Consider the following 22,710-nt stretch of genomic DNA (forward strand, 5'->3'; position numbering starts at 1 on the left):
CGTCCAATGGTGTCCAGCCTCTGCTGTGGTCCCTGCAGAATCCGGGAGAGAGCCGGACTTATACAGCGTCTGTTGTTACTGGACGTCAATATGGCCCGTTTTGCACCACTGCTAATGTGTGTGAGTGTGAACATTATATCCAAATGTGTCCCCCTCACTCTTTCTGTCTGCGGGGGGGGGGGGGCGCCTGTGTGTGTGTGTGTGTGGGGGGTTATTTGGGTGCATGTTGGTTTTGGCCACTGCAGACAGAGGTGCGTGTCTGAGCTAATTTTTCTTCACAATGGGCGGTTAATCCTCTTACTCTTACTCCATATAGGCTCCAGACAAAGGCGTCTCCGTTATTCCACTATATTTTCCTCCTCCACAGACATATCACTTTTCAGGTGTTTGCACCACTGCATTTTACTATCTCAGCCTCTATCCTTCTAAAGTGTGACAAGTAATCACTGATTGGCGACACTAATCCAATTTGCTGTTGTTGTTTTGCTTTTTTTTTCACCTTTTCTGTTACAGCCAACAAAATGGTCTTTAGAAGGCTGCCTACACACTCCTCCCAAGCAGGATTATGCCATATGCATTATAGAATAATTAAGAGCAAACGCTCCATGCGTAGTGAACAAACTACATTTTCACTCATTGAACTTGCACTGAATGCATCTCAGTTCCTGCTGTGAGCAGCATCCTGCTTTCACCCATCACTCATCCTTCAATAAACACCTAAATTCAAACTTAGTCCACTCATTACATCCCCACACAGAAAACAGAAGAACAGCCATTTGAATGACAGAATGATGGAGGGAAGAGAGGGTGTGATTGTGTGATGGGATGTAGAGGATGGACAGAGTTGGGTGAGTGTTGGAGAGGGGGGGAGCAGTGAGTGGTGGAGATAGAGAAACAGAAAAATGTTCACTGATGCACTGCCAAACAGAGCAGAATGAAATTGCTTCTGCACTCGCCTACCCCCCAAACACACATACAGTTATCTGCCATGATAAATACACACTCACTTTTCCTCCAGCGTTTGAATTAAATCCTCTACCTTAGAGAATAGGTTCGTTTTTGAGTGTATGGGAAGGAAATTTAAGTATCTTCTAGTGCAGAATGAACAGATGGATCTTACTTTGAAGCCAAGTGGAAGAATAGCACACCTAAGTCGACGCCAAGCTCTGTGCGCTCATGTGTTTGTGCATGTTGATGCTTGGGCCACGTCGGTTTTTCCATCCTGCGTTCCTGTGTTGAACAGTGAGGGGTGAACAGGATGTCCAAACCCCCTCCAGTGAACACTGTGTGTCTGTGAGTGTGCGTCCAATTTTGCAACAGCTACTCCCCAGAGAAAAGAAGACAGCCTATGTAAAATCTACACCCATGAAACCTACTGGTTTTTGCTGTTATGGTCCTCACAAGGGTTTAAACAATTACCCTGAGGAGGCTGAAAAAGATGAACACTAAAGCAGAAAAACACAGATATTATTTAGACATTCTCTTGAGTTATTGGATGTTCCCAGTTTTTTGGATCTTCAATATTATTATTAATAATAATAATAATAATAATAATAATAATAATAATAATAATAATAATATGAACAATATAAAGACCTAATATGATTATATTTGAAAATTCTTCAGTTGAACCAATACATAAAACCAGTACTATGTCTGTCAACACTGGCATCCAAAGTTTCTGGTATTGTGGTATTTCTCCTCTGTACAGCTTTTTATCTCTATTTTGATGCATTTTCTCTAGCCCCTGCTGACTCAAAATCCTCCATCATTGTACAGACCTCTGGTAATGACAAGAAACCCATCCCTTTAAACTATTTAAAAAAGGACCCTCAAACTTAATTGTACAAATGATCACAATCATTCGCGACTAAAGCTTGTTTTAGACACAACAAATGAATTTTTAATTGATACCTACAAACTTCTATCATAGTTCATGAAGAAAGGCTGACTTCAAGAAACTACTTTTCTGCTTTTGGACATCAAAGATTGAAACACGCCATTACCCAAAGAACGTCTGTTGGTTATACAAAGAAAGGTTATATTGTAATACTACAAGGACAAGGTTTGCTTGATTTCTAACTGTTTCTATAATTTTCTGTGAAGCTGTAGCAGGTTTAATGCTTCATTTACAGTTTATACTCTCATTCTATTAACATGCTAACAACTGCTAATTTAGAGCTCATTCAGTTTCTTTGGAAGAGGAGAACACTTTCTGAAAGTTTGACTTTGAAAAGACTTTGACAGCATCAACCACTCCAAGATGGAGCAGCAGACTCAACTTCAAGAGTACAACACCTTAAACTTAGTTCAAGTTTAAATATTTGAAGGAGACTTAAGGCAGTTCTCTAAAAGGAAGCAGGCTTTATAGAACGACTCCTTCAAACATTTTATCCTGGCACCTGGCCTGAATGGTCAGCTTAAAGTAACTTCTGATGGAGAAGATACAAACCCAATGAATACATTGTTGTACCACTTGATCAACTGGTAACTGACTGTCACAGGACCAATGCCCGATTTCTTTTCGTTACTTCAAACTGATTAAAAAAAAAAAAAAAATTCCCTTACTCATACAGTGAACAAGTGTTAGGTAGGTAAAGTTATTCAGTAATTCAATGGCGGCTATGATTTCCACCATCACTCTCATTTCCCACATTTTTCTTGGAAAATAACACGTTCTGTCCTCAGTAATGTTTCATTCTAAAAACTGAAAGACTGAAAGTAGATGGCTCTGCATGCTCAAAACTGATTTATTTACATGGTGATTCTTTCAAATGTATTTTAATTTTGTACATGTTGAGCTGTTATATCTTGAACTATCTCTGGCCTTTGGTGCATCTTATGAACCAAACAGTGAGTTCTGATATGGTATGTGTCATTACTGACATAATCACATGCTCACAATGATCCAGTTGTACTGGGACAGACAATAAAACATAACCTTCATATAAAACAACTTTAATGAGTCGAGTTCAATCTACAGATTTCTCAACTCTGATATCAGAGCACAAATATTTCAATATTTATAAATGTGTGACTACTGAGGCGTTTCAGACTTCAAATTTTAACAATTGTTCCTGAACATTTATGCCAGTCTTACATTTTTATGTGTGGTCTACTTTAAAGAGGACTGGTGTGTGTGTGTGTGTGTGTGTGTGTGTATACATTGTTTTCTGGTTATTTCAGCTGTGGGTGGATGCTGGAGGACCAGGCTGAGCTGCACCGATCCCATCAGACTGTGAGGACGGATCTAAGGAAGAAGTTAGACCCACACAGAATTAGGCCAAAATAGTGTGAACATTTTAAATGCATGACAACAGTAAAGGATACTCACACATGCCATTGGGAGCCCCAGGGTGACGGGGAGCCATCGGCTGGGTATTGCCTCCACTAGGTATCATTCGATTAGGCATGGTCTGGCCTGAAGATGAACCGATAACAAGAGAAGGGAGAGAAGGATCAAATAATGACCGAACACAAAAAAATCAAGAACTGAATGTGACCAGTGCCTGTCTTTGTCTTGAATCCTACAATATAGTTAACCTGACTTGTGGATGCATAAGCTGTCGAAACTCTTGTCCTTACCCGAATGTTGCATTGTGTATCCTGGTTGGCCCTGCTGCTCCCTCTGCTGACGGACCTTCATCTCTGCCTGTTTCAGCTGCTCAGTGTGGAAAGTCTGTCTCTCTGATAGGAGCTGCTGCCGCTGCTGCTCAAGCTGCGTGACACATGGATACAGAAAGACTTTGTGATACAAACAGGTATGGCACTGTTGCTTCTGGACATTTCATTGTCTATGCGCTGTGTACTTTGTACACGTTAAAGTCACTCACAGCCTCTTTCTCTCGGTCCATGATGGTCTCCAGCTCTTCAAAATGCCTCAGCTTGATCTCCAGCTTCTTCATCTGAGTTTCCACTAGCAGAGCCACCAGGGACTTGATCTTTCTCTCTTCTACTGCAGCCAAATGCTATGAATATGTGAATAAAAAGATGGAAGCAGTTGGAAGAAAACAAGTTAAAAGAGAATATCAAACAATGGATCAGTAAGGGACTGGATGCTAAGTGCTTGTGAAACAGTTAGGAATCTTAACAAAACACGTTTCAAGCCTTCCACGTTTTCATTAACAGTTTAAATTGTGCTCATTGCAGCTGTTGGCCATGGCTGGTACATTTTGTTTTACATTTTTACAACACAGACACAAGTATGATAAATAAATTAGTCTAAAATTCAAGCCCATTCTTGTTACAAAATAAATAAATAAATAAATAAATAAAAAATAAAATAAAACAAATAAATAAATAAAAAATCTGCATTACAATGGAATTGTATATATTTACATATATACTGAAAACTATTAAAGGTAGTTTCATATCTGAATGTTCTCCTTCTCTATTGCAACATAAAAAGACATTTGTAATTTTTGTTTTTGCCAACACATCTATACTCATTGTTTCACCTCTGACCTCTGCTTTACTTTATCCTCCTGCTGTTAGTCAGTATTGAAGCGAGAGGGCTGGCTTTACCTTAGCCTTTGTGGCAGCTGAGGCCAGAGCAGCTGCTGCTGCCGTAGTAACACTTCCCTCCACCAGCTCCTGCTCCATCACCCTCCTGCCCTCGTCACCATCTCCCTCTCGTCTCCCGAAGCTCTCATCATCATCTCCCCTTCCTGGACCGCAGAGGTTATTTCATCACTAAAGCTGGTATTTTACTCATGCAGCAAATATACAAGACACATACAGCACATATTTACATACCATCTCTCTCCTCTCCAATAATATTTTCTGCATTTTCCCTTTTGACTCTGTTTCCCTCCACTTTTGCCCCATTAGGTTCGACTGTGAGCCCATCAGGCCTTCCAAGGGCCTGAAACAGATCCAATTACATTCACATTCGTATGCCCTGAGCTACAAAAATCACAAGCGCATATAATGAAACCCTCTTCAAGCTCTTGCTATTGCATTACCTGATGGGGAGTGGAGCTTGTCTCCATTTTTTCTGCATCCATCAAATCTAAAACACAGAAAGCCAAACAGTGCATTGTGGACTATAAAGAAACAGACTTAATTTCATTTGACTATGCATATATTTAAATCTCACCTGTTTTCTCTGGCTTGTTGGCTGTTTCAGGGACCTTATCCAAAGAGTCCTCCTGTACTCGAGAAAACTCCTCTAAAAACAAAGATGTAAAATCAAAATGCACATTCATATATTCACAATACATTCTGTACTATTCAAGAACTATACTACAATATGCAAAATAGCATTCCTCCCTCTGTCCTCTCACCAAGTGCAGCCTTAGCTGCAGCTGATGCCACCCGTGGATCCACCACAGATGCCAGGAAGGCCACAGTGCTCATAACAGGGTTCTCTGATTGGCTGAAAGGCACAGGCTGGTACGCCAGTGGACCCAAAGAGGCCGAGGAGTCTTCTAGATAGGGGTCCTCTATTGGCAGACGGAGGAAGTGCAGGATACACTCGTCCTGCGTTCTGGAGCCCACATGCTCGGAGACTTTGTTCCAATCATCTCTGTAAACCTCTAAGGCCTGACAGAATTAAGAGATGAATTAAGAGGAAATTGAGGAAGGCTCAGAATACAGCTGGGGGGGAAAAAAAAAAAAAAAAAATCAATCTGATTTTCTTACCTCTAATAACAAGAGTGTCTCTTGCTCTGTCCATTCCCTTCCTGCACTCGCTCCTTTAGTCTGAGAGGGGAGAATAGTAATTTATTAATAAAAATTGTAATATACACACGCACACACGAAAATAAAATAAATAAACAAGATTTGTAATGTGTACAAATGCCAAAAATGACACCGGAATGTGAGAAAAGTATAAACTAAAATATCATTATCAGTATATTTGCTTTGTTACTGTCTGAGACCTTGGGGTGCTTCTTGGCGTAGATGTCAGTGCGCAGACCAAAGTTCTGGCAGTCTGAAGGTTTCTCTCTGCTTTTTTCTGGGAAATACAACATGTGTTGTGAGGCAGCCACCTGCAAAAGTGAGAGTGAGTGGCGAGGACATGAGGAGGCGTCTCAGTTTCTTCTGTATTGAGCTAGTGCTATGCATGCAGAGTGTGTTTTACCTGCAGAGGCTTGTGTTGTAGTGGGGCCAGCCCAGACGGTGTGTCAGCAAGTACATTGAAATGAGGGGTGGGTGGGGGTCCCATGGGGAGGGGTCTGCTCTCTGCATCCACTTGGTAGTTAATCAAACCCCACTGCTCCAAAAAAGCATGAACCCTGGATACAAAAAAGTTTTTTTTTCCTAGTGGTTTATGATGCAGCTGGAAAACTGCATTTAGCAGTGACAAATTAGACTGATAAATCTGCATCTGTGCTATAACTCAAACCAACTCTATAGCGTTCCATTGACTCTCTGCAGGTGTCAGAGACACTAATTATACCTCATGACAGCACAGACATCTCCAGTGAGGTTGCGCCTGCAGGATGTTGAACTGAGATACTCTTGGGGGTTGAGCCGATATGTGTCGATCATAAAGTTGCGGTATGCCAGGTAACTGCAATGTACAGGAAAGATCACGCATTTGGTAAAGGACTGTGCGTCATCTAAGTGAATGATTATATTTGTAATTTTAGAAATTCTCACATTTCTGGAGATTTGGACTTATTCTTTCCATTAAAGAATTCAGGCAGTGCTCGTTTCTCTATTAAGTGAGTGCTAGAAGACATGGACAAAGGTTTTCCAGTTGTAATGGATTAGTGAGAGAGAACTGTGTCCGCATCAATAAAGTTTGTATATCTGTATATGCTTATTTACCTGTTATAATTAAACCAAGACGTGTAGCTTGGTATGATAATGTGATGTGTTTGTTCTGTGACATTGTCCTCTCCCTCTGATAAGCGTGGTATCTCTCCTCTTCCCTCTTCATCCTCCTGTAGACATACAGTGTAAAATTCACAATACCTTTTCTTTGCTGAAACAAAAATATGAAGACTACACACTTTGATACATTCTTGAGAACATAAGAGAAATATTTACCCTTCCTGGAAAATCATCCTCCTGTTCATCTGGAGGAAAAATAGTGATGGATCAAAGATCAGAATGGATATAAATGTTTTGAAGTGGGAACATTCAAACATTTGTTTCATTTAGTAACATTTAGCATCAACACATAAGCTTACCCAGGTCAGCCATAGTACCACCTTTGACAGGAGTATTCTCACTGTCTTTCTTCAGGTTGACTACAGAGAGATGGTAAGAAATAAAAGACAACTTAGAGATGACATTTAACGCACCTTAAGCATTTTAGTAAATTATGGCCACAGTTTTTTGTTTTTTTACCATTTTTCGGTAGTATAACCTCCTCCATATTAGGAACAGGTGTAGGGTCCTCCATGTCTTTGGTCAGGTCCTCCTCCGGCTCTTCTTCCTGTTGGCCACGCCTTCTCCTGTTCAAACAAAACAATCAGTTGTGAGAAACTGTCAGAATCAAGCATATGCCCTCATTAAACTGGTGTTTTTTTGTTTTTGTTTTTTTACCCTTTTTTGCCTTTCTTTCTGCCTTCAGAAGATGGAGGAGAGGGAGATCTTCTTCTCTTTTTGGATGGAGTGGACTTTGACTCCTGAGGTGAGGCAGGTGGGGGGCGGGGGGGGCAGAAAGCATAAGTATTGTGTTTTTTACTGAAACAACAAAGGATAACTTGTGCTTTCTGTGGTTGAATTATTTGTTAAATATTAATAATAGAGATTCATATTTTTTCCACACATCCTGCAGATATCCTGTGTCTACAGTTTCATACAAACCTGGTCATCACGGAGGAAAATTCGATGGCGGAGGACTATTGGTACATTCCTCTCATCTACGCAGTAGTCTTCCTCGTTCATCCACTCGTTGAAAACATCTGTGTCCAGAACCCAACCAGCATGAACCTGAAATACACAATCCCACAAAAATATTAAATAGGGCTATGTGTGTTGGTTTACTTCACCATCGTTCCAAAAGAACACACATCAGATAACATCGACAGGATAAAGTTAGTTTTGAATCTTGTCATTTTGTCATACTCTCTGACTGTAAGCTGCAAACAGTTGATGAAAATTATTTTTAATGTGGCCAATAGGTCTACATACCCTCTTGGGTTTTTCTAGATGTGGAGACTCTTCTACATCTCCTTCAACTTCACTTGAGGACAGCCAGCTGTCATAACTGTTGAAAAAAAGTGGCAAGAGGTATAATGGGTATGTGCACATATGTTGTATGATATACATATATGTCTGATAGATAGATAGATAGAGATATATATATAAAAACACACACACACACACACACACAATACCTATCTGGGTGCATACCCCAGTGTACCAAGACATGTTTGTCTTTTCGCAAGACAGGGCACATCCATTCATCTGAAAATAGATTTGTATAAAAGTTACATTTGAACTAGGCATTCACAGCAAAGAACAAACGCATACTACACATGCACACATTTTAACTGACCTTCCTCTGTAGAAAGTGAGGTTGAAGGGAAGACGTGGTGACTGGCAAGCGTTCGGTCCTCTGTGAGTGTACCCTGTGCAAGGACAAAATGTGATCCAGCAGCACTAAGAGCAAACTTCATTACCAGCCAGCCTTAGTCTACCTTTAATCTGGATTTATAGCACGTTTTATCCACTTATCTCTTCTGCACTTTACCTGATGCTTGGTGATTATGTTGGACAGCCTGTTTGACAACTCCTGATCAAGAGTGGGGTCCAGATATACCACAGGTAGTGACATGCAGTTGTTCTGTAGAAATGCAAAAAAAAAAAAAAGTAAGTTCATCATTGGCATGCCTTTGGTAGTCTGATGTCTGAATGTTGTCTCTCTTTATCACCTGGATCAAGGACCCCTCAATTGCACCAAACATTTCCACATTCCTCTCTGTTCTTGATGGATTCTGCAAGTCAAACCTTCTCCTAAAAAGGTACAAATTGGAACAAAGACATAAAAAAAATAAATAATAAAAAAATCAAAAAAATACAGCGAAGGATTGCGGGGGATATAATGTGAAGAATTATACTCACCAGCCTTGCTCTGCCTTGAACTTGTAGGCTGTGCCAAGAACATGGCAAAGTCCACCCCCTGGCCGCAAGTCCAGGAAGCACTGTGCCTAAAAAGTACCAATGGCAACAATAATAATTGCAGTGCAAGATTTTAAGATGTGTCATTTGTTCCTTTGCTCCATTTAATGATTAATACATTGAAATGAAATTTCATATTTATCATGTTTTCATCCACATCAGTTACGGATGTCAGCAATTAGAGACTGAAGCCCAATATTTACCTTTACCGGGGCAAGTCTATTACTCTATTTAACAATACAATGTTAAAAAAACACAACACCACACTATGGTAGATAGACAATTTTAAGTGTGCAAAGAGTCAAAGGAACATGTTCTCCGATCCCTAATTCATGGATCAAAGTGACAAAGTGAAACATATAGTTCACACTCACAGGCAGTTTGGTGAGAGCAGGGTTGGTAGCTTGACGGCCAAAGGCATCTTCTTGAAACTGGAGCAGCTGTAAAGTGACTGCAGCCAGGAGCTGGCATGATGGCGCATCCACCAACACAAACTGACCGACACGGGCACATTTACAAAGAGGAGAGTTCTTAATAATGACAAAACATGGAATATGAAATAATAAGTAAAATAACGTCTACGTTGCCTGACTGCGTTTGCCGTCATTCTCATGACCGCTGGGACTTTGCAACATCTGCACTTCATTTATTTTATTTTTGACAAAACAGATACCGCACTATACAGCCCCAATAAACAAATACTCTAGCCTGTGTAAATATGACGTTTTCCGGCATGAGACGTTTGTTTACAGTGAGCCACTGAGCAGAATAGCAGGGGGCGGCTAGCATGTAAGCTAGCGCCTTAGCCAGCTAACTACCTTTTTGTAGTGCTTCCCGATCCACTGTCTCACCACCTCCAGTTGAGCTAAAGTATCCGGACTTTCCCAGTACCAGGCGGATGGACTGCTTTCTTTCTTCCGATGTCCAACTGTTCCGGAGCTGCTCTGGCTCGTCCCAGGAATCCCGAGGTTTACTCCTCCGGACATTGTGGCCATAATAAAACGAGATCGATTTCAAACGGAAGAATAAAACTGCTAGCTTTTGTATCCTCGCGTTCTCTCGCGAGATGCAGCGCAGTTCGACACGAGGGTTACTGCGTTTTCGTTTTTAACTTTTTACACTCTCCTGACTTTAAATCGTAAGATATATATTTTTTCCTCAGTATTTTTTACTTAGAGTTAGCAAATATTAGCGACTCTGAGAACTGTTATTTTATTCACGACAGAAAACACACAAGTTTGCAAGGTGTGACTTTTACTTTGAAGTGGTGAGTTACACGGAAGTTACTGGGCAGGAAATGTAAACAGAAGTGAAAAAGTGGCATCGGTTAGTATGCTGAAACATACACATGTCACATGTTTAAATTCAAAACTGCCGATCGAATATTTGTCTGACGTGTTTTCCTTATCCTCCAGTGTCTCTGTCACCGAGTTTTTGTGGGTTGTTGGGGGTTATTTGGGGGGAAAATTGAACTACAGTTGAGACAGAGGTTTTCTTTCCGTCGCACTCCAAACGGAAACGAGAAATTATGCTGCGGGACACTGATTGACCAGCACTCCCGTGAGTAAGAAATATTTCACTTCACTTCATGTTTTCTTAGACCCCGAGATCTCATGGGTGTCCACGGTCTGACCACCTACGTGGAAGGGAACACACACTTCCTCCGAGATGTGAAGTTCAGGGAGAGTCGCCTGGTCATTGATGGATGCAGTCTGTATTTCCGCCTTTACTTCAACCACGGTCTGGACCAGCAGCATGGAGGGGACTATGATGCGTTCGCCCGCCTTCTCATCAAGTTCCTCTCTGTGCTGGCTGCCTGCAGCATTCAGCCGTATGTGGTCCTTGATGGAGGTAAGAGAGCGGCAGATTAGGCCTATCAACTGGCAGCTCAAATAAGATAAAAAAAAAAACAAAACAAGGGTTAGGGTTAGCAAATCACAGTCGTGTTACAAATGGATCAAAAGTAAATCTGAAGCTGCAGAAGGTTTTGCGTTTGTTTGCAGTTCCAACACATCCACAAATGTGTAATTGGTGTCCTTTTTATGACTACAAGGGATGGATCCCAGTGACAAGAAGTTTTCCACTCTGCGTCAACGTCTACAGTCCAAGATAAAAGAGGCAGACAGTATTTCCCATGGCCGAAATGGCGCTGTTCTCCCCATCTTCACAAGAGATGTCTTCATTCAGATCCTCACCCAAAGAGGAGTCCCACTATATCAGTGTTCAGCTGAAGCTGATTGGGAGATTGCATGTTTGGCTCACAAGTGGAACTGCCCAGTTTTGAGCAATGACAGTGATTTTTATATCTTTGATCTGCCAGGTATGGGTGGAATTAGGATTTCTATATCCAAGAGGTTAAAGGTAATTTTACATATTTTTATTTTGTAGGCTTAATATATTTGTTTTTGTCTTCTCGTCTTAGGTGGTTACCTGCCATTCAATTTTTTCCAGTGGGCCAATCTTAACGGTAAAGCCCCTCATCGTTACATCTCAGCTAGGTGCTACACAACTAAAGGCCTTTGTCACTGGTTTGGGGGCATGAACCCAGAGTTGCTTCCGTTGTGTGCAGTCCTGACTGGTAATGACTATGGTACACCAAAAGATGTGGAAACACTGCTTGCTCTGGCAGATGTAAGTGCATTAGGGAGAGGTGGTGGCCGTGGTAAAGGTAGAGCACCCTCTTCACGCATTGAAAGCATCCTTATTTGGCTGTCTTCTTTTACAAGCTCAGCAAAGGCCCTGGAGGAAGTGAGCAGGCTAATGGGGGAGGATGCTTGTAGGGACAAGACAAGACAAAAAGGTAGGCTCACTTCACAGCTGTGGGCAGGAATGCAAGAGTACCACCTCACCCCTCAAAGCTCTCTGATCCACTGGTTCTCTGGTGGTAATGCAGCTCCAGCAGGATGGACCGCTGGGCTTCCACAGCTACCACAGTACCTTTCATTTGCTGCAGCAAAGGGGCTGCTGGCCCCGTCAGTAGTGGATGCACTTGTGATGCACAGAGTCCTGCTCACCCCACAGGTGGAGAACAGCAAACTACCCAGCAGCCACTGTAGTGCCAGAACTATACGCCAGGCTATATATGGGATGTTGCTGCAAAAAGACCAGTATAATGTACCTCAGGGTATGGCTGGCAGTGTGCCGCTATTTAAGGGACAAGGAGGTGGTGCCCAAGCACAGAATATGAGAGGACAAGAAAACTTTAGAGATGGGAGAGGGCGAGGGGGAAGAGCTCGGGGAGGTGGTCACAGGGGTAGGGGCATCATTTTACCCACACAGCAGGGTGTAAATGTAGGATTTAGTGTTGCACAAACTGCTGTTGGAGCAACAAGCCAAATTCAGGGCTCCAGTGTCTCTATTTTTGTGGAAGAGTATGACCGCTTGGACCTGAACTTGAAGAAGACCCAAGTGGAAGCACATCCACCAAGAACTCTTCTACTTTTGGATACACTTGACCAGGTAAACATGACACAAAAATATTTTCTTTTAAGATTAGCCACATTTTCTCTAGTGGGTTTGGGGATATAAACATCCTAAAAGGAATTGCCCATTTCTGTATTTTGCACAGACAACTGTGGCAGCTCGTCTTGGTGTCTTACTCGAAGTCTTAGGGGTGAGGGAGTTGGACCTGGCTGCTGTTCCTCTCCATCTGAGACTTGCTGTAGCAGTGACAGGCTTCTGGCTGCGAGAGGCCTCACCAACACCCTCACAGCACCAGGTCCAGGCCCTGGTGCTGGGCATCGTACATGGAGAACTTTCCCGGAACAACCAGCCTGGAGCTACCCGTTACCAGTATGCTGGTTAGTAGTGTCCTGCCATTTTGTTCAACAAGGTTTCTAAAGCTTAAAATGTCCCTCAATAACTTGGCAAATAGTAATCTATCATTAATGTTGCTCCTGTGTATCATCTTAGTCCCACAGCTTAACTGGGCTGCGGAGTGCAATGTGTTGGCAGGGTTGGAACGACAACGTGGGAGACCAGGGGAGAGACGAGGCCTGGATGTTGGAGCGGCCCACAGTTTCAGCCAGTGGCAGGCCTGTCTCTGGAGTGCCTTTTGTCTCAATCAGTTATTGCTGCAGCCACTGATCGAACCTCGTTTGTCATGGTAAGACAGACACAGGACAGCCCTGTTTTCATTTTCCATGTATGAAAAATAGATCTGCAACGGATGCCAGCTTTTATTATTTAATATGCCAGTTAAATCCCTAAAATATCAGAAAACAATGAAATGAATATCAGCATTGGTAGTAACTAATTTTGTGTTGATTGACATGATTGTTTCAGCACGAATGAGAAAATAAATACGAGGGCTTTCTCGCAAATTTTAAATAGAATTTGTGAAAATTACATATGTCCATATTTGACAGTTGATCCGAAGTGAACATATCTAGAAATTTAATGTAAATACCACAATGAACAAACTGGTTTTCTTATTATCCTTTTTACCTTTACAATGTCCCAGGTTATACAGTGGTACCTTGGTGCATGGCCTCCTCAAGTATCTGAAGGAGGGTAGAGTTGCAGAGTCTCTGCTAACTGGAGGCCCCCTGTCTGGACAGCTCTACTTCTCCCTCCTTGATGCTGTGAGGAGCTGCAGCTCCACAGCCCATCCTACCTGCTCGGCATCAGGGAGGGGGAGGAGAGGCAGGGGCCGTGGCGGCAGAAAGAAAGGAAGGGGACGTGGAAGAGGAACACAGGGAGGGGGGCATGGGACAGAGGAGATAAACAACAGGTTTGCTCTCCTCATGAGCGATGGCGATTGGTGAGGAGGTGAAAAAAGAGAAACCGACCAATGCTAAGCACTTACAAGGGGCCAAATGGAGGAGGTAATTCCAGAAGTTAAAACATCATGCTCAGGGAATACAAAAGTAATTTTCAAATTAAGAATTACATCTCTTCATGTTTACCAGCGTGTCAATTTTTAGAATTTCATTGCACTAACCTCTCTCTTTTTTAATGTTGACAAATGAATGTCGCCACTTGAAATTAAGTGATGTCCAAACACATGCACCAAAACATGTGACTAGTTTTTTTTTTTTTTTTTTTAAAGCCTACTCTTGCCAGATTTTAGATTTGTGTTTTTAAATCAAAGTAATTTCACTGTAATTGATGCAAATTTCCCCAATCTGAGGGTTCAATTCACTTATGTCAGCACAGGTTTGCAACAGTGAATGTAGAGAAGTTTTTAAGGCATTGGCCAGAAAGTTGTGTGGCAGCTAATGTTATATTTTAATCAGAACTATGAAATTCTATGTCTTTTTATTTCAGACCTTAATATTGATGTTTATGCAACTTATAAATGTGGAAATCAATTGAGACATGTTTTTAAAGCACCACATTTTGTCAACTTTTTACTGACTCTGACTCAGAAAATGTTTAATAATTCCCTGTAAAGACAGTCTTAAGTTGCATTGCATTACAGAAGCACCCTTTTTTAAAATATATGTACACAATAACACCAAGATTCAGCTATTAAAAAAATGCATGATATATACACCAACAGTATTTAACTCACAGGCTTACAGAAACAAGATTACAATAAAATGGCTTCTTTAAAATAAGGAGAACTCAAACTCTCCAACAAGTGTTCAGTCTTGTTTTTCTTTTAAAATTTCTTTCCACATTGGGCATCCAACCTGATAAGCTTTCCTCATTAAAAATCTTTGTCCCCTAAAACCAGGGGTAAGCAGAACCACTCGAACTTTAACATAAGGACCTGCATTTCAGAAACAGCTAAAAGTGAAAAAGAAATGTGTCTACTGGATGTAGTTAAAGAACACAAAGGCCTATATACACACAATATATTTACATTGGCACAAGCGCCTTTGGCATATATTTTCACTCCATACTTTGTTGGAGGTCTGATGCAAGAACTGTCATAAAATGCTGCAACATAAGATACACTAAACCTTCCTCTTGTCCTATGAGGATGATGGTGTTGAGGCAGAAGGAGGGTCAGTGGATGCAGTGTGTGGCTGAGATTCTATGAGGTCCATGTCTTCATCTTCATTCACTCCACAAGTGTCGACCACACAGATCAGGCAGCTGGTGACAGGAAATGCACGCACTTTGCTGCAGGTCACCCACCTGGACATGGAAGACAACTAATTTATAGATTAGTGTGATACAGGAATGAAGATGCATAATGTTCCTAGTTTTCAGTATTATAAAACATTGTTTTGGGGAGAACTGCAACTCAAACAGTGTATACAGTTCTCTTTACTCGCAAGAATGTTAGTGATGAAAACTGCTAAAAAAAACCTCAGCAATTTCTATTTATGGCAACGTCATTTGTTCTATTTTAGCTATATTTAGTTGATATACCAACCTGTCAGTGTCAGTGTGATATTCCAGGACATGTCCAAGACGCCCCACACCTTGGAACCCTGCCAGCACATAGATGATATCGCCGACTGCGGCACACTTCACCGTCACACCTCGCCATGGCATCGGTGAGGCAGGACGCCACTCATTACTAGCAATGTCGTAGTACTCCACCGAGTCCAGTCCACCAACAAAATAATAAACAAACTACTTCACACAGTTGCCACAAGTTCACACTTGTACAGTTTGGGGTGCCATGTACCACAGCTGTCATGTTTGATAGTGTTATACCTAGTGTCCCCTGCCCTCCAACAGCATAGATCTTGTTGTTGACCACCACCAGCCCATGGTTCTTCCTGGACTCTCTCATGCCACATAGTTCCCTCCATCTGAGGACAGGAAGAACATCATTAATAGGTAAAATTCGAGTGTAAAATATAATAGAAATGAGCGTAGCAATGCAACATTTCAATAAATAACTTGCCACTTTTGTGTGTTTAAGTTTGCCCACTAATAATAATGATGATAACTTAGTGGCAGTTTTGGGGGCAACTGATTTTCATCAAATCAAATCAACAGTTTTCTGTAAATACTAAGTACAGTAAAGATCCATAATACCACAGGATTTCCTTCATAATATACACACTGTGCATCATTGTGTCGTGCAGAGCTGTGTGTTTGTGTGACTCACTGTTGCGTGTTGGGGTCATACACTTCACAGTTGTTGAGGACCCTGCCAGACACATTGTTACCCACTGTTCCTCCACAGACATAGATGAGCCCGTTGGCCTCCACTGAGCCATGGCTGCATCGAGCCATCAGCATGCTAGTTTTCACCTGCCATGACTCTGTCCTGGTATCATAACATTCAAAAAGGTCCAAGGCTGAGCTGCCTGTAGACAAACATCAATGCAAACATGCAATACGTAAAAATTGTTGCGAGAGATTTGCAAAAGTGGGTCATATTTCTCCTGTGAAGAATCATCAATATAATTTCTTCTCCTTTTCTGCAAGTCTTAGTGAAGATGTAAGCCACACTGATCTCACCAGTTCCCAGATTCAAAGTCCCTCTCTCTCACCTACTTCTGACCCCCCGGAGGTGTAGATCTTGCCCTGGGCGGCACAGGCGGCCAGACTGTCTCGTGGTGTGGGTGGGCCCAGCTTGGAGTACCAGCTGTCCTTCAGGACATTGTAGCAGTCCATACGCTTGATTGGGAAGAGCTGTGAGCCGCCCAGGATGTAGACCACATTATCCCAAAAAACAGCCGTGGCATCCCTGCGCTTCTCGAAAGGGCAGCGGATGTCTGTCCAGCTGGAGTCCTGCATAGAAAAACAAACTGACACCTGACAAATCGGTAAAATTTTTTGAATATACTGCAGTAGTGACAGTAGCCATTCTACATTTTATGGTTCCTGACTTGAGTTAATACTCCTTTGGGTAACAATCTGTCTGCATGTGGAGCCACCTACCTTGGGATTGAAGTAGCGGCATGATTGTGGCTGGGAGCCTCCAAAAAGAGCGATGCGATAGTCATGCTTCTTCCGTCTCGGTCGGCTGTTCTCTCCCAGGTCTTCCCGATCCTCCAGAGACAGCAGGTGGTAGCGCATCCCACCTTGTACAAATAGCACAGTTTGTTTTGGGTTTTCTTTAGAGTGTGCGTGTGTAGCACCAATGTAATCTTAAAATCAACTTACGCTCCTAAATCACAGTTATCTTCATTATGAGATAATGCAATTAATATTCACACAAATAGAGGATTAGGGATTTGAAGAGCTTGCATTGGAAGTGATTTGATGCAGGCTTACACATTATTCATACGCAAGAATCCTGCTAAAGCCTAAATTTTACCAAAAATAAAAGTGAATATTTAACCTTTACAACTATAAGAGTGTAATGGAAAATTTAAGCCAAGATGAGGTGTTATCTACATTGTCACAAACATTTGCTCAATACACAATAATTTACGTGTTTCTTGAATTCTTGAACATGAATTCCATTTCACCAATACTCACTGATGACCATCTTAAGACACTGTGGGTTGTCCTGGATGAGGGGCTCAGCCTGCACCGTCTTAGACAGGAAGGTTTTGGAGACCAAAGGGAAGCGAACGCACCCCAACACCTCCACCATGTGCTGCTGTCTGTTACACACATCGTACTTCAGCCAGCGTACTGCCGCATCATAAATCTTGGGAAGAGAAATAAAATGACAAAATACATGTATCATGGGAATATTTTTTAAGAAGGCTATCAACCAGCTTTGTCCTGATGTAATGAAACCATTTATTTAGTAATCCAAGTTATCCTTCCCAAAAAGTTGTTTGGAATTAATAAAATGAACCATTCAGTATGGTCTACAAGAGTGTGTACATGTGCACCTGAGCCTCAGCTCGGACAGTGAGTTTGTCCTGGTGCAGTAGATGTGTGAGCTGCGTCACATCCAGTTGCAAGAACTCATCCAGCTTGTAGACTTCAGTAAAGTGGAGCTGAAAGAAATCCGTTGCTGCTGCTTTCAGCTCTGGACAGTCCATACAGTCTGCAAGGGCTGAAATTCCTGCAAGAGAGAGAGCAAATTTCAAGTCAAATGAATAACATTGTAGACAGACACCAAAACATTATATAGAAAAAAATGTCAATATTTGAACTACATACACATGTATTTTTATATTTAAACAAACAAGGGGGATCTTTGGTCATTAAAGATAAACAGACACCAATACTCAGAATGTATTGGCTCTTAAGCTACTTTATATTTATTAATTTATATTTGTGAGTCAACAAATCAACACTCAAAGGGCTGAGCAAATGAACAGCAACAAAAGAGCTACAATTTAAACATGGTTAAAATTACTTCGTACCCAGACAGTTTGTGGCATCAATTTGTCCTTTGAGAAACTCCACACACATTTTTTTCACCGGCTCAATCTGGTACTGATTGGCTGCATCCAGCAACGACTGGACATTACTGCTGTTCACGGAGATTCTGGTATGCACGCACGCACACGCACACACACACACATTGCATTTAGCAAAAACACAAAAGAAAATGAAACAACACGTATCTTCATAAGAATGTGACCATGGCAGTATCAGGCCTCAATCAACTTCTTATTATCTTCCTTTTTTCAGTGCCACTGTCTGATTTACAGCCAAACTCCTTACCGCGCTGTGTAGATAAACTCAATCAACAGCTCAATGATGTCAGGCTCAGCGCTCCTGAGCTCCACTTCATGAGACATCGACTCCATCATTCTGGCTGCAGATGAGAAAATATGAGGAAGACATCCTTGAAACATCAGACGTTACGCAGCATGGAAATTCATGTAATTCCTGTGTTAATGAAATGTATGTACTTGGCCCTTTTTATATGTAATTACGTTGTTGTCAGTTATAGTTGCCTTTTTTATTTTCTTTGGATCCAAGTCTAAAACATTACTCCTTCAGTTGCTTTTAAACAAAAGAGATTACTAGATCTGAAATCACTGACTGGGACTGTCTGTGATCATGTGTCTACACTTACTGGTGAACATGAGGCTGAAGAAATGGCTTGCAGCTGCCAGCACCACTCTGTGGGCAGGAAAATGTTTACCCTGTACCACCAGGGTAACATCACACAGGGTACCCTGAAGAAAACACACACATACACAAAGAGACAGTGTGTCCAGTAAGGGCATGACAGCAGATCATGAACTGTTCAGTGTCCTTCACACACCTGTTTCCTCAGGTTGTTCATGACTGCCATGATGCTGGACAGCTGTCTATACTCCTCCTTGGTGGCACACTTCCTCTCGCTCTTCTTCTTGGAGCCGGATGGTTTCTCTGGAGAGACGATTCCCGTCATGTCCGCCAGGATACTGATGGCTGCTCGCTTCAATGTAACTGCGGAACTCTCTCTCCCTTTGTTGACTTTTGTCTTACAAGCCAAAGAGCAGCTTGCTGTGTTTATTTCAGGGATTTTTGTAAAAAAAAAAAAAAAAGCCGACACGGCTACAGCTAGAAATGCGTGAGGATAAACTGGTATTATTATTGTAAGGGTGAACTTGCTGCCATGCACGGAAATGTTGATAAAAGCGGTGAATGAGACGTTTAAGCTCCTACCCAGCTCATTAGCTTGGTTTGTTGTTTCCGTCTTCTTCTACGGTCCAATTTGTGTCTGCTAAACGTGCTCTCGCCACCTAGCGACATATTGAACCTACAAGTTTATTTATCTGTAAGAGTTTTTAGATCAAATCACCCACACATAAAAAAAACTGCGTGCTTCTATTAGCTTGTCAGATTTTAGACTGGATTAAAGGTGCAGATGCGGGTGACGGCGACAGCATGCTCACCTGGTGTGACCCGCTCACCTGTTTCTGCTGCAGCTTTGGCTACATAACCAGGAAGAAAAGAGTTTTACACAAATCGCATGACGCTGGCGTCACGAGTGGGGGCAACAAATACTTTGGTTATTGTCAGAGGGAGCTGACCTGAAAACATAATGACAGGCGCCAGAGCTGCAGAAAATGCCTCGTTCTTCCTGCTGTTGCTTCTTTCCCAGCGAAAACTCCGACAGCGAGGTAAGTGACCGGGCTATATTCAACTTAGTTTGAATGCGGGTGTGATTTTTGCCCATCTTGCCCATCACTGATTTAAATTACAATAATCTCATTGGTCACATAATGAAAAAACATAAGTGCGGTATGAAATACGTAAGACACTGACATGAATATTTCAGCACACTGAATGTATGTCAATGCTATTGTTGTTTCAAGTGAATGCAAATGCATAGTTAGTACTTACCGTTTGTTAGTCAGTAAAGAGCAGGTGTTTTGTTTTGTTTTTTAAGACTAAATGACTGCTATTTCAGAGGCAGCCTCTCCTGCCGCCCAGAGCATCTGACCTGAATGAAGCTACATCAGCCAGACAAATCCAACCACAAAGCATTGGTCTATAATCTCTCTAAATTTCTTTCAAAAACATTAACTTCACTGCATACAAGATTGGGTGAATTTGTTTCATGTGTCTGTGATTTTATTTTTATTTTTATTTTTTTTCTCTCTTCTGTACTGAAGCAAGGACAAAGAGGCGTATTGGAAGGCTGGTCATTAAGCACGTAGGTGTGCCAGAGTTAGATCAGAGGTTTTCTGAAGTGGCAGAGACCTTCAACAAACAGCAAGAGCACTATGAGGCCATGGCCCAACACATCAGGAGGCTCCAGCAGAACTGTGGCTTTAGCTGCACTGATACCCTGACTTTTGCAGAATGTGTGGGGAAACTCAGAGAGGAGTATCGTGAGTGACTTGCTCAGACTACTGAAAAGTTCCTATACTATTTACAGGATATGTGATGGCATGTTACCTTGCCTCAATTTTCTGTTGCTGTTCTCTGAATTATCTCCATCTTTCTCTATTCCAGAGGCCACATACAAGGTCTGCCTTAAAATTAATGGCTATGACTTCTCTCTCATTGTGGTTCCCATGGGGTTAGAAGGTGAATGCGAAAAGGAACCATTGCCTCCAAGTCTGAAGTTGGCTCAAGATGACGTGAGAAGAACTTCTTGCAGTGCTAAAGACACCATTTCAAAAGACACCATACTTAAAGAAATGTTGATCTGGCTGACCAACAACAATGATCAAATGGCTGAGCAAGTGAAGCAAGCAGCACCATCATACCAAGAACATGGAAGACTGAAGAGGAACCTGGAGGAGAACATGCGGGAAATGAAAAGGGCAAAGGAGTTGTCAGCGGCATACAAAAAACAAGTTGCAGAAGTCTTTGCTGAGGCTGCACAGATTGCAGGAGCTTATTCCTAGTTTATTTTACATTTATTCTTTTAATCCATCATTTTTTCCTGGGTTTTATATAAAAATATCATACACACTATATGACACTTCTGGGTAAACAATTTTGCCAACTGTCAAGCAGTTTTGCTTGATAAACTTTCCAGTTTCAACCCAGTCACAGGTGCTGTGTGAACCTGCTCTGTTCTTCCACATATCAGAACCAGAAATCTGCATTTATAGCCTATCTGTAACATCAGGAAATGTTAGAAAAGCAGCAGGACAGACAATGTAATGTGTTCTAACCACATAACCAGATATGTAATCCTGCCTTTTCAAATCTTCAATCAAATTTGTAATGAATATAGCATGGTCCTGCAGTCTCACTTGGATTGTAAATTTGCGCAGAGTTCTTTTTTCCTTTGACGGATGTAATTTTACCAGCTAACGTTAGGAGGCATTGCAGACTCACTTTAATATTGTAATAGCTTTTCTTAAATTCATACTCCTTGAATATAAACCATTCTCTCATAAATTCCACTTTGTATTATCGAGGTCCCAAAATTGTAGAATCAGATATCCAAATAACCATTTACTCTTTTTTTACTCTTTTTTTTTTATTATTATTATTTTTGTTACTTTTTTTTCCTTCGGAATTTTGTAAATGACTTAACAATCAGATTTTTGTAAGCTTCGCCTTGTGGAAAGCAGATTTTTTTTTTCCAAAAGCTGATTGTGAACTGCACTGGGTATTTCTTCTTTTGTGCCATACACGATTAGACAGTATAAGGGCTACTTAATCTACAAAGGGAATTCAATTTCACCAGGTTTCACAAGGTTTTCTTGTGACCATTTGTGTCGTTTTGCTGTTGTAACATTCAGAGTAAATTTGCTTATTATCCACAAAATCCCAATTGCATTTATAATCTGATTAAAAGCGACAGTTTCCCCGTTCCTGTTGTTGTGAAAGCAAATAAACACATGGCCATATGCCGTCTCAAGTGGTCATGGATTATTTATATGGGAGTGCTACCCGGGCCTTAAACTTTATAGATTAATATGGCATAAAGATTCTACAAATATAACATAAATTACATTTAGTTCAATATATGGTTAATTCGGGAAGCCTAACTCGAGGCTTAAAGTTGACTAGGTTCAGTGTAAGCGCGACAAAAAAGTTTACGAGTGAAATTTGGAACTAATTATACTTGGTTTAAATGTGAATGTAAGATATGGCAATCAAATTAAGCAAAGTTAAATTCCTTAATGACTAAATATCATGCAACTTGCAATATTCTTGAGCATATATACTTACGGTGCTATCATATTCCAACGATAAATAAATAATTTCCGGGATTAATTATCCACACGTTTGGGGGACTTCTTTCTGTCAAAGAGTGACTGACAGCGACAACCTACCGTGATGGTGGAGATGATTAACATGCAATACTGATTCTAATTTGATTGGATTCTCCAAATATGGGCGTGGTGGACAGCTTATATAGCGTTAGCTCATTGGCTCGTGCGTTTCAGTTACTCTGGGCAG

General features: G+C 41.4%; 4 protein-coding genes across 12 annotated transcripts; 2 read left to right on the forward strand and 2 right to left on the reverse strand.

Moving 5' to 3' along the window:
• Positions 1 to 2,942: 2,942 nt before the first annotated feature.
• smarcc1b (SWI/SNF related BAF chromatin remodeling complex subunit C1b) lies at positions 2,943 to 10,134 on the reverse strand. Its single transcript, XM_029513412.1, has 28 exons — positions 9,900 to 10,134; positions 9,456 to 9,575; positions 9,025 to 9,110; positions 8,835 to 8,916; positions 8,654 to 8,746; positions 8,459 to 8,531; positions 8,298 to 8,367; positions 8,092 to 8,167; positions 7,765 to 7,890; positions 7,501 to 7,583; positions 7,303 to 7,409; positions 7,143 to 7,202; positions 7,000 to 7,028; positions 6,778 to 6,893; positions 6,607 to 6,678; positions 6,404 to 6,517; positions 6,086 to 6,239; positions 5,883 to 5,993; positions 5,644 to 5,703; positions 5,286 to 5,544; positions 5,099 to 5,170; positions 4,965 to 5,011; positions 4,756 to 4,864; positions 4,525 to 4,667; positions 3,834 to 3,968; positions 3,586 to 3,718; positions 3,335 to 3,421; positions 2,943 to 3,250 (listed from the first exon to the last, which is right to left on the reverse strand). Exons 1-28 carry the CDS (start codon positions 10,074 to 10,076, stop codon positions 3,183 to 3,185), a joined length of 2,862 nt encoding a protein of 953 aa, XP_029369272.1. The 5' UTR covers positions 10,077 to 10,134; the 3' UTR covers positions 2,943 to 3,182.
• Positions 10,035 to 14,674, forward strand: aste1b (asteroid structure-specific endonuclease 1b). Of its 3 annotated transcripts, XM_029513415.1 has the most exons (8): positions 10,036 to 10,219; positions 10,307 to 10,407; positions 10,682 to 10,932; positions 11,135 to 11,401; positions 11,504 to 12,540; positions 12,650 to 12,881; positions 12,994 to 13,186; positions 13,544 to 14,674. In XM_029513415.1, the coding sequence occupies exons 3-8, from the start codon at positions 10,695 to 10,697 to the stop codon at positions 13,845 to 13,847; spliced, it is 2,271 nt and encodes a 756-aa protein (XP_029369275.1). In that variant the 5' UTR covers positions 10,036 to 10,219; positions 10,307 to 10,407; positions 10,682 to 10,694; the 3' UTR covers positions 13,848 to 14,674. The 3 variants fall into 3 exon arrangements, with proteins under 3 accessions (XP_029369274.1, XP_029369275.1, XP_029369276.1); XM_029513414.1 differs by lacking the exon at positions 10,307 to 10,407 and having other exon boundaries at positions 10,035 to 10,219; XM_029513416.1 differs by lacking the exon at positions 10,036 to 10,219 and having other exon boundaries at positions 10,232 to 10,407.
• On the reverse strand, positions 14,441 to 22,567 carry klhl7 (kelch-like family member 7). 7 transcript variants are annotated; one of them, XM_029513419.1, is made up of 15 exons: positions 22,480 to 22,567; positions 19,872 to 21,083; positions 19,734 to 19,772; positions 19,118 to 19,580; positions 18,926 to 19,028; positions 18,568 to 18,661; positions 18,264 to 18,388; positions 17,784 to 17,959; positions 17,419 to 17,593; positions 16,876 to 17,018; positions 16,485 to 16,725; positions 16,097 to 16,298; positions 15,697 to 15,794; positions 15,410 to 15,596; positions 14,441 to 15,168 (listed from the first exon to the last, which is right to left on the reverse strand). In XM_029513419.1, exons 4-15 carry the CDS (start codon positions 19,244 to 19,246, stop codon positions 15,003 to 15,005), a joined length of 1,839 nt encoding a protein of 612 aa, XP_029369279.1. In that variant the 5' UTR covers positions 19,247 to 19,580; positions 19,734 to 19,772; positions 19,872 to 21,083; positions 22,480 to 22,567; the 3' UTR covers positions 14,441 to 15,002. The 7 variants fall into 7 exon arrangements, 6 of the variants coding, with proteins under 6 accessions (XP_029369279.1, XP_029369278.1, XP_029369281.1 ...); XM_029513418.1 differs by having other exon boundaries at positions 19,118 to 19,341; positions 19,504 to 21,083; XM_029513421.1 differs by having other exon boundaries at positions 15,700 to 15,794; positions 19,118 to 21,083.
• LOC115050560 (uncharacterized) lies at positions 19,653 to 22,271 on the forward strand. Its single transcript, XM_029513423.1, has 4 exons — positions 19,653 to 19,961; positions 20,252 to 20,330; positions 20,457 to 20,675; positions 20,800 to 22,271. The coding sequence occupies exons 1-4, from the start codon at positions 19,908 to 19,910 to the stop codon at positions 21,195 to 21,197; spliced, it is 750 nt and encodes a 249-aa protein (XP_029369283.1). The 5' UTR covers positions 19,653 to 19,907; the 3' UTR covers positions 21,198 to 22,271.
• Positions 22,568 to 22,710: the final 143 nt, after the last annotated feature.

The sequence above is a fragment of the Echeneis naucrates genome, chromosome 11 (assembly GCF_900963305.1).
Source record: "Echeneis naucrates chromosome 11, fEcheNa1.1, whole genome shotgun sequence".
Taxonomy (NCBI): Eukaryota; Metazoa; Chordata; class Actinopteri; order Carangiformes; family Echeneidae; genus Echeneis; species Echeneis naucrates.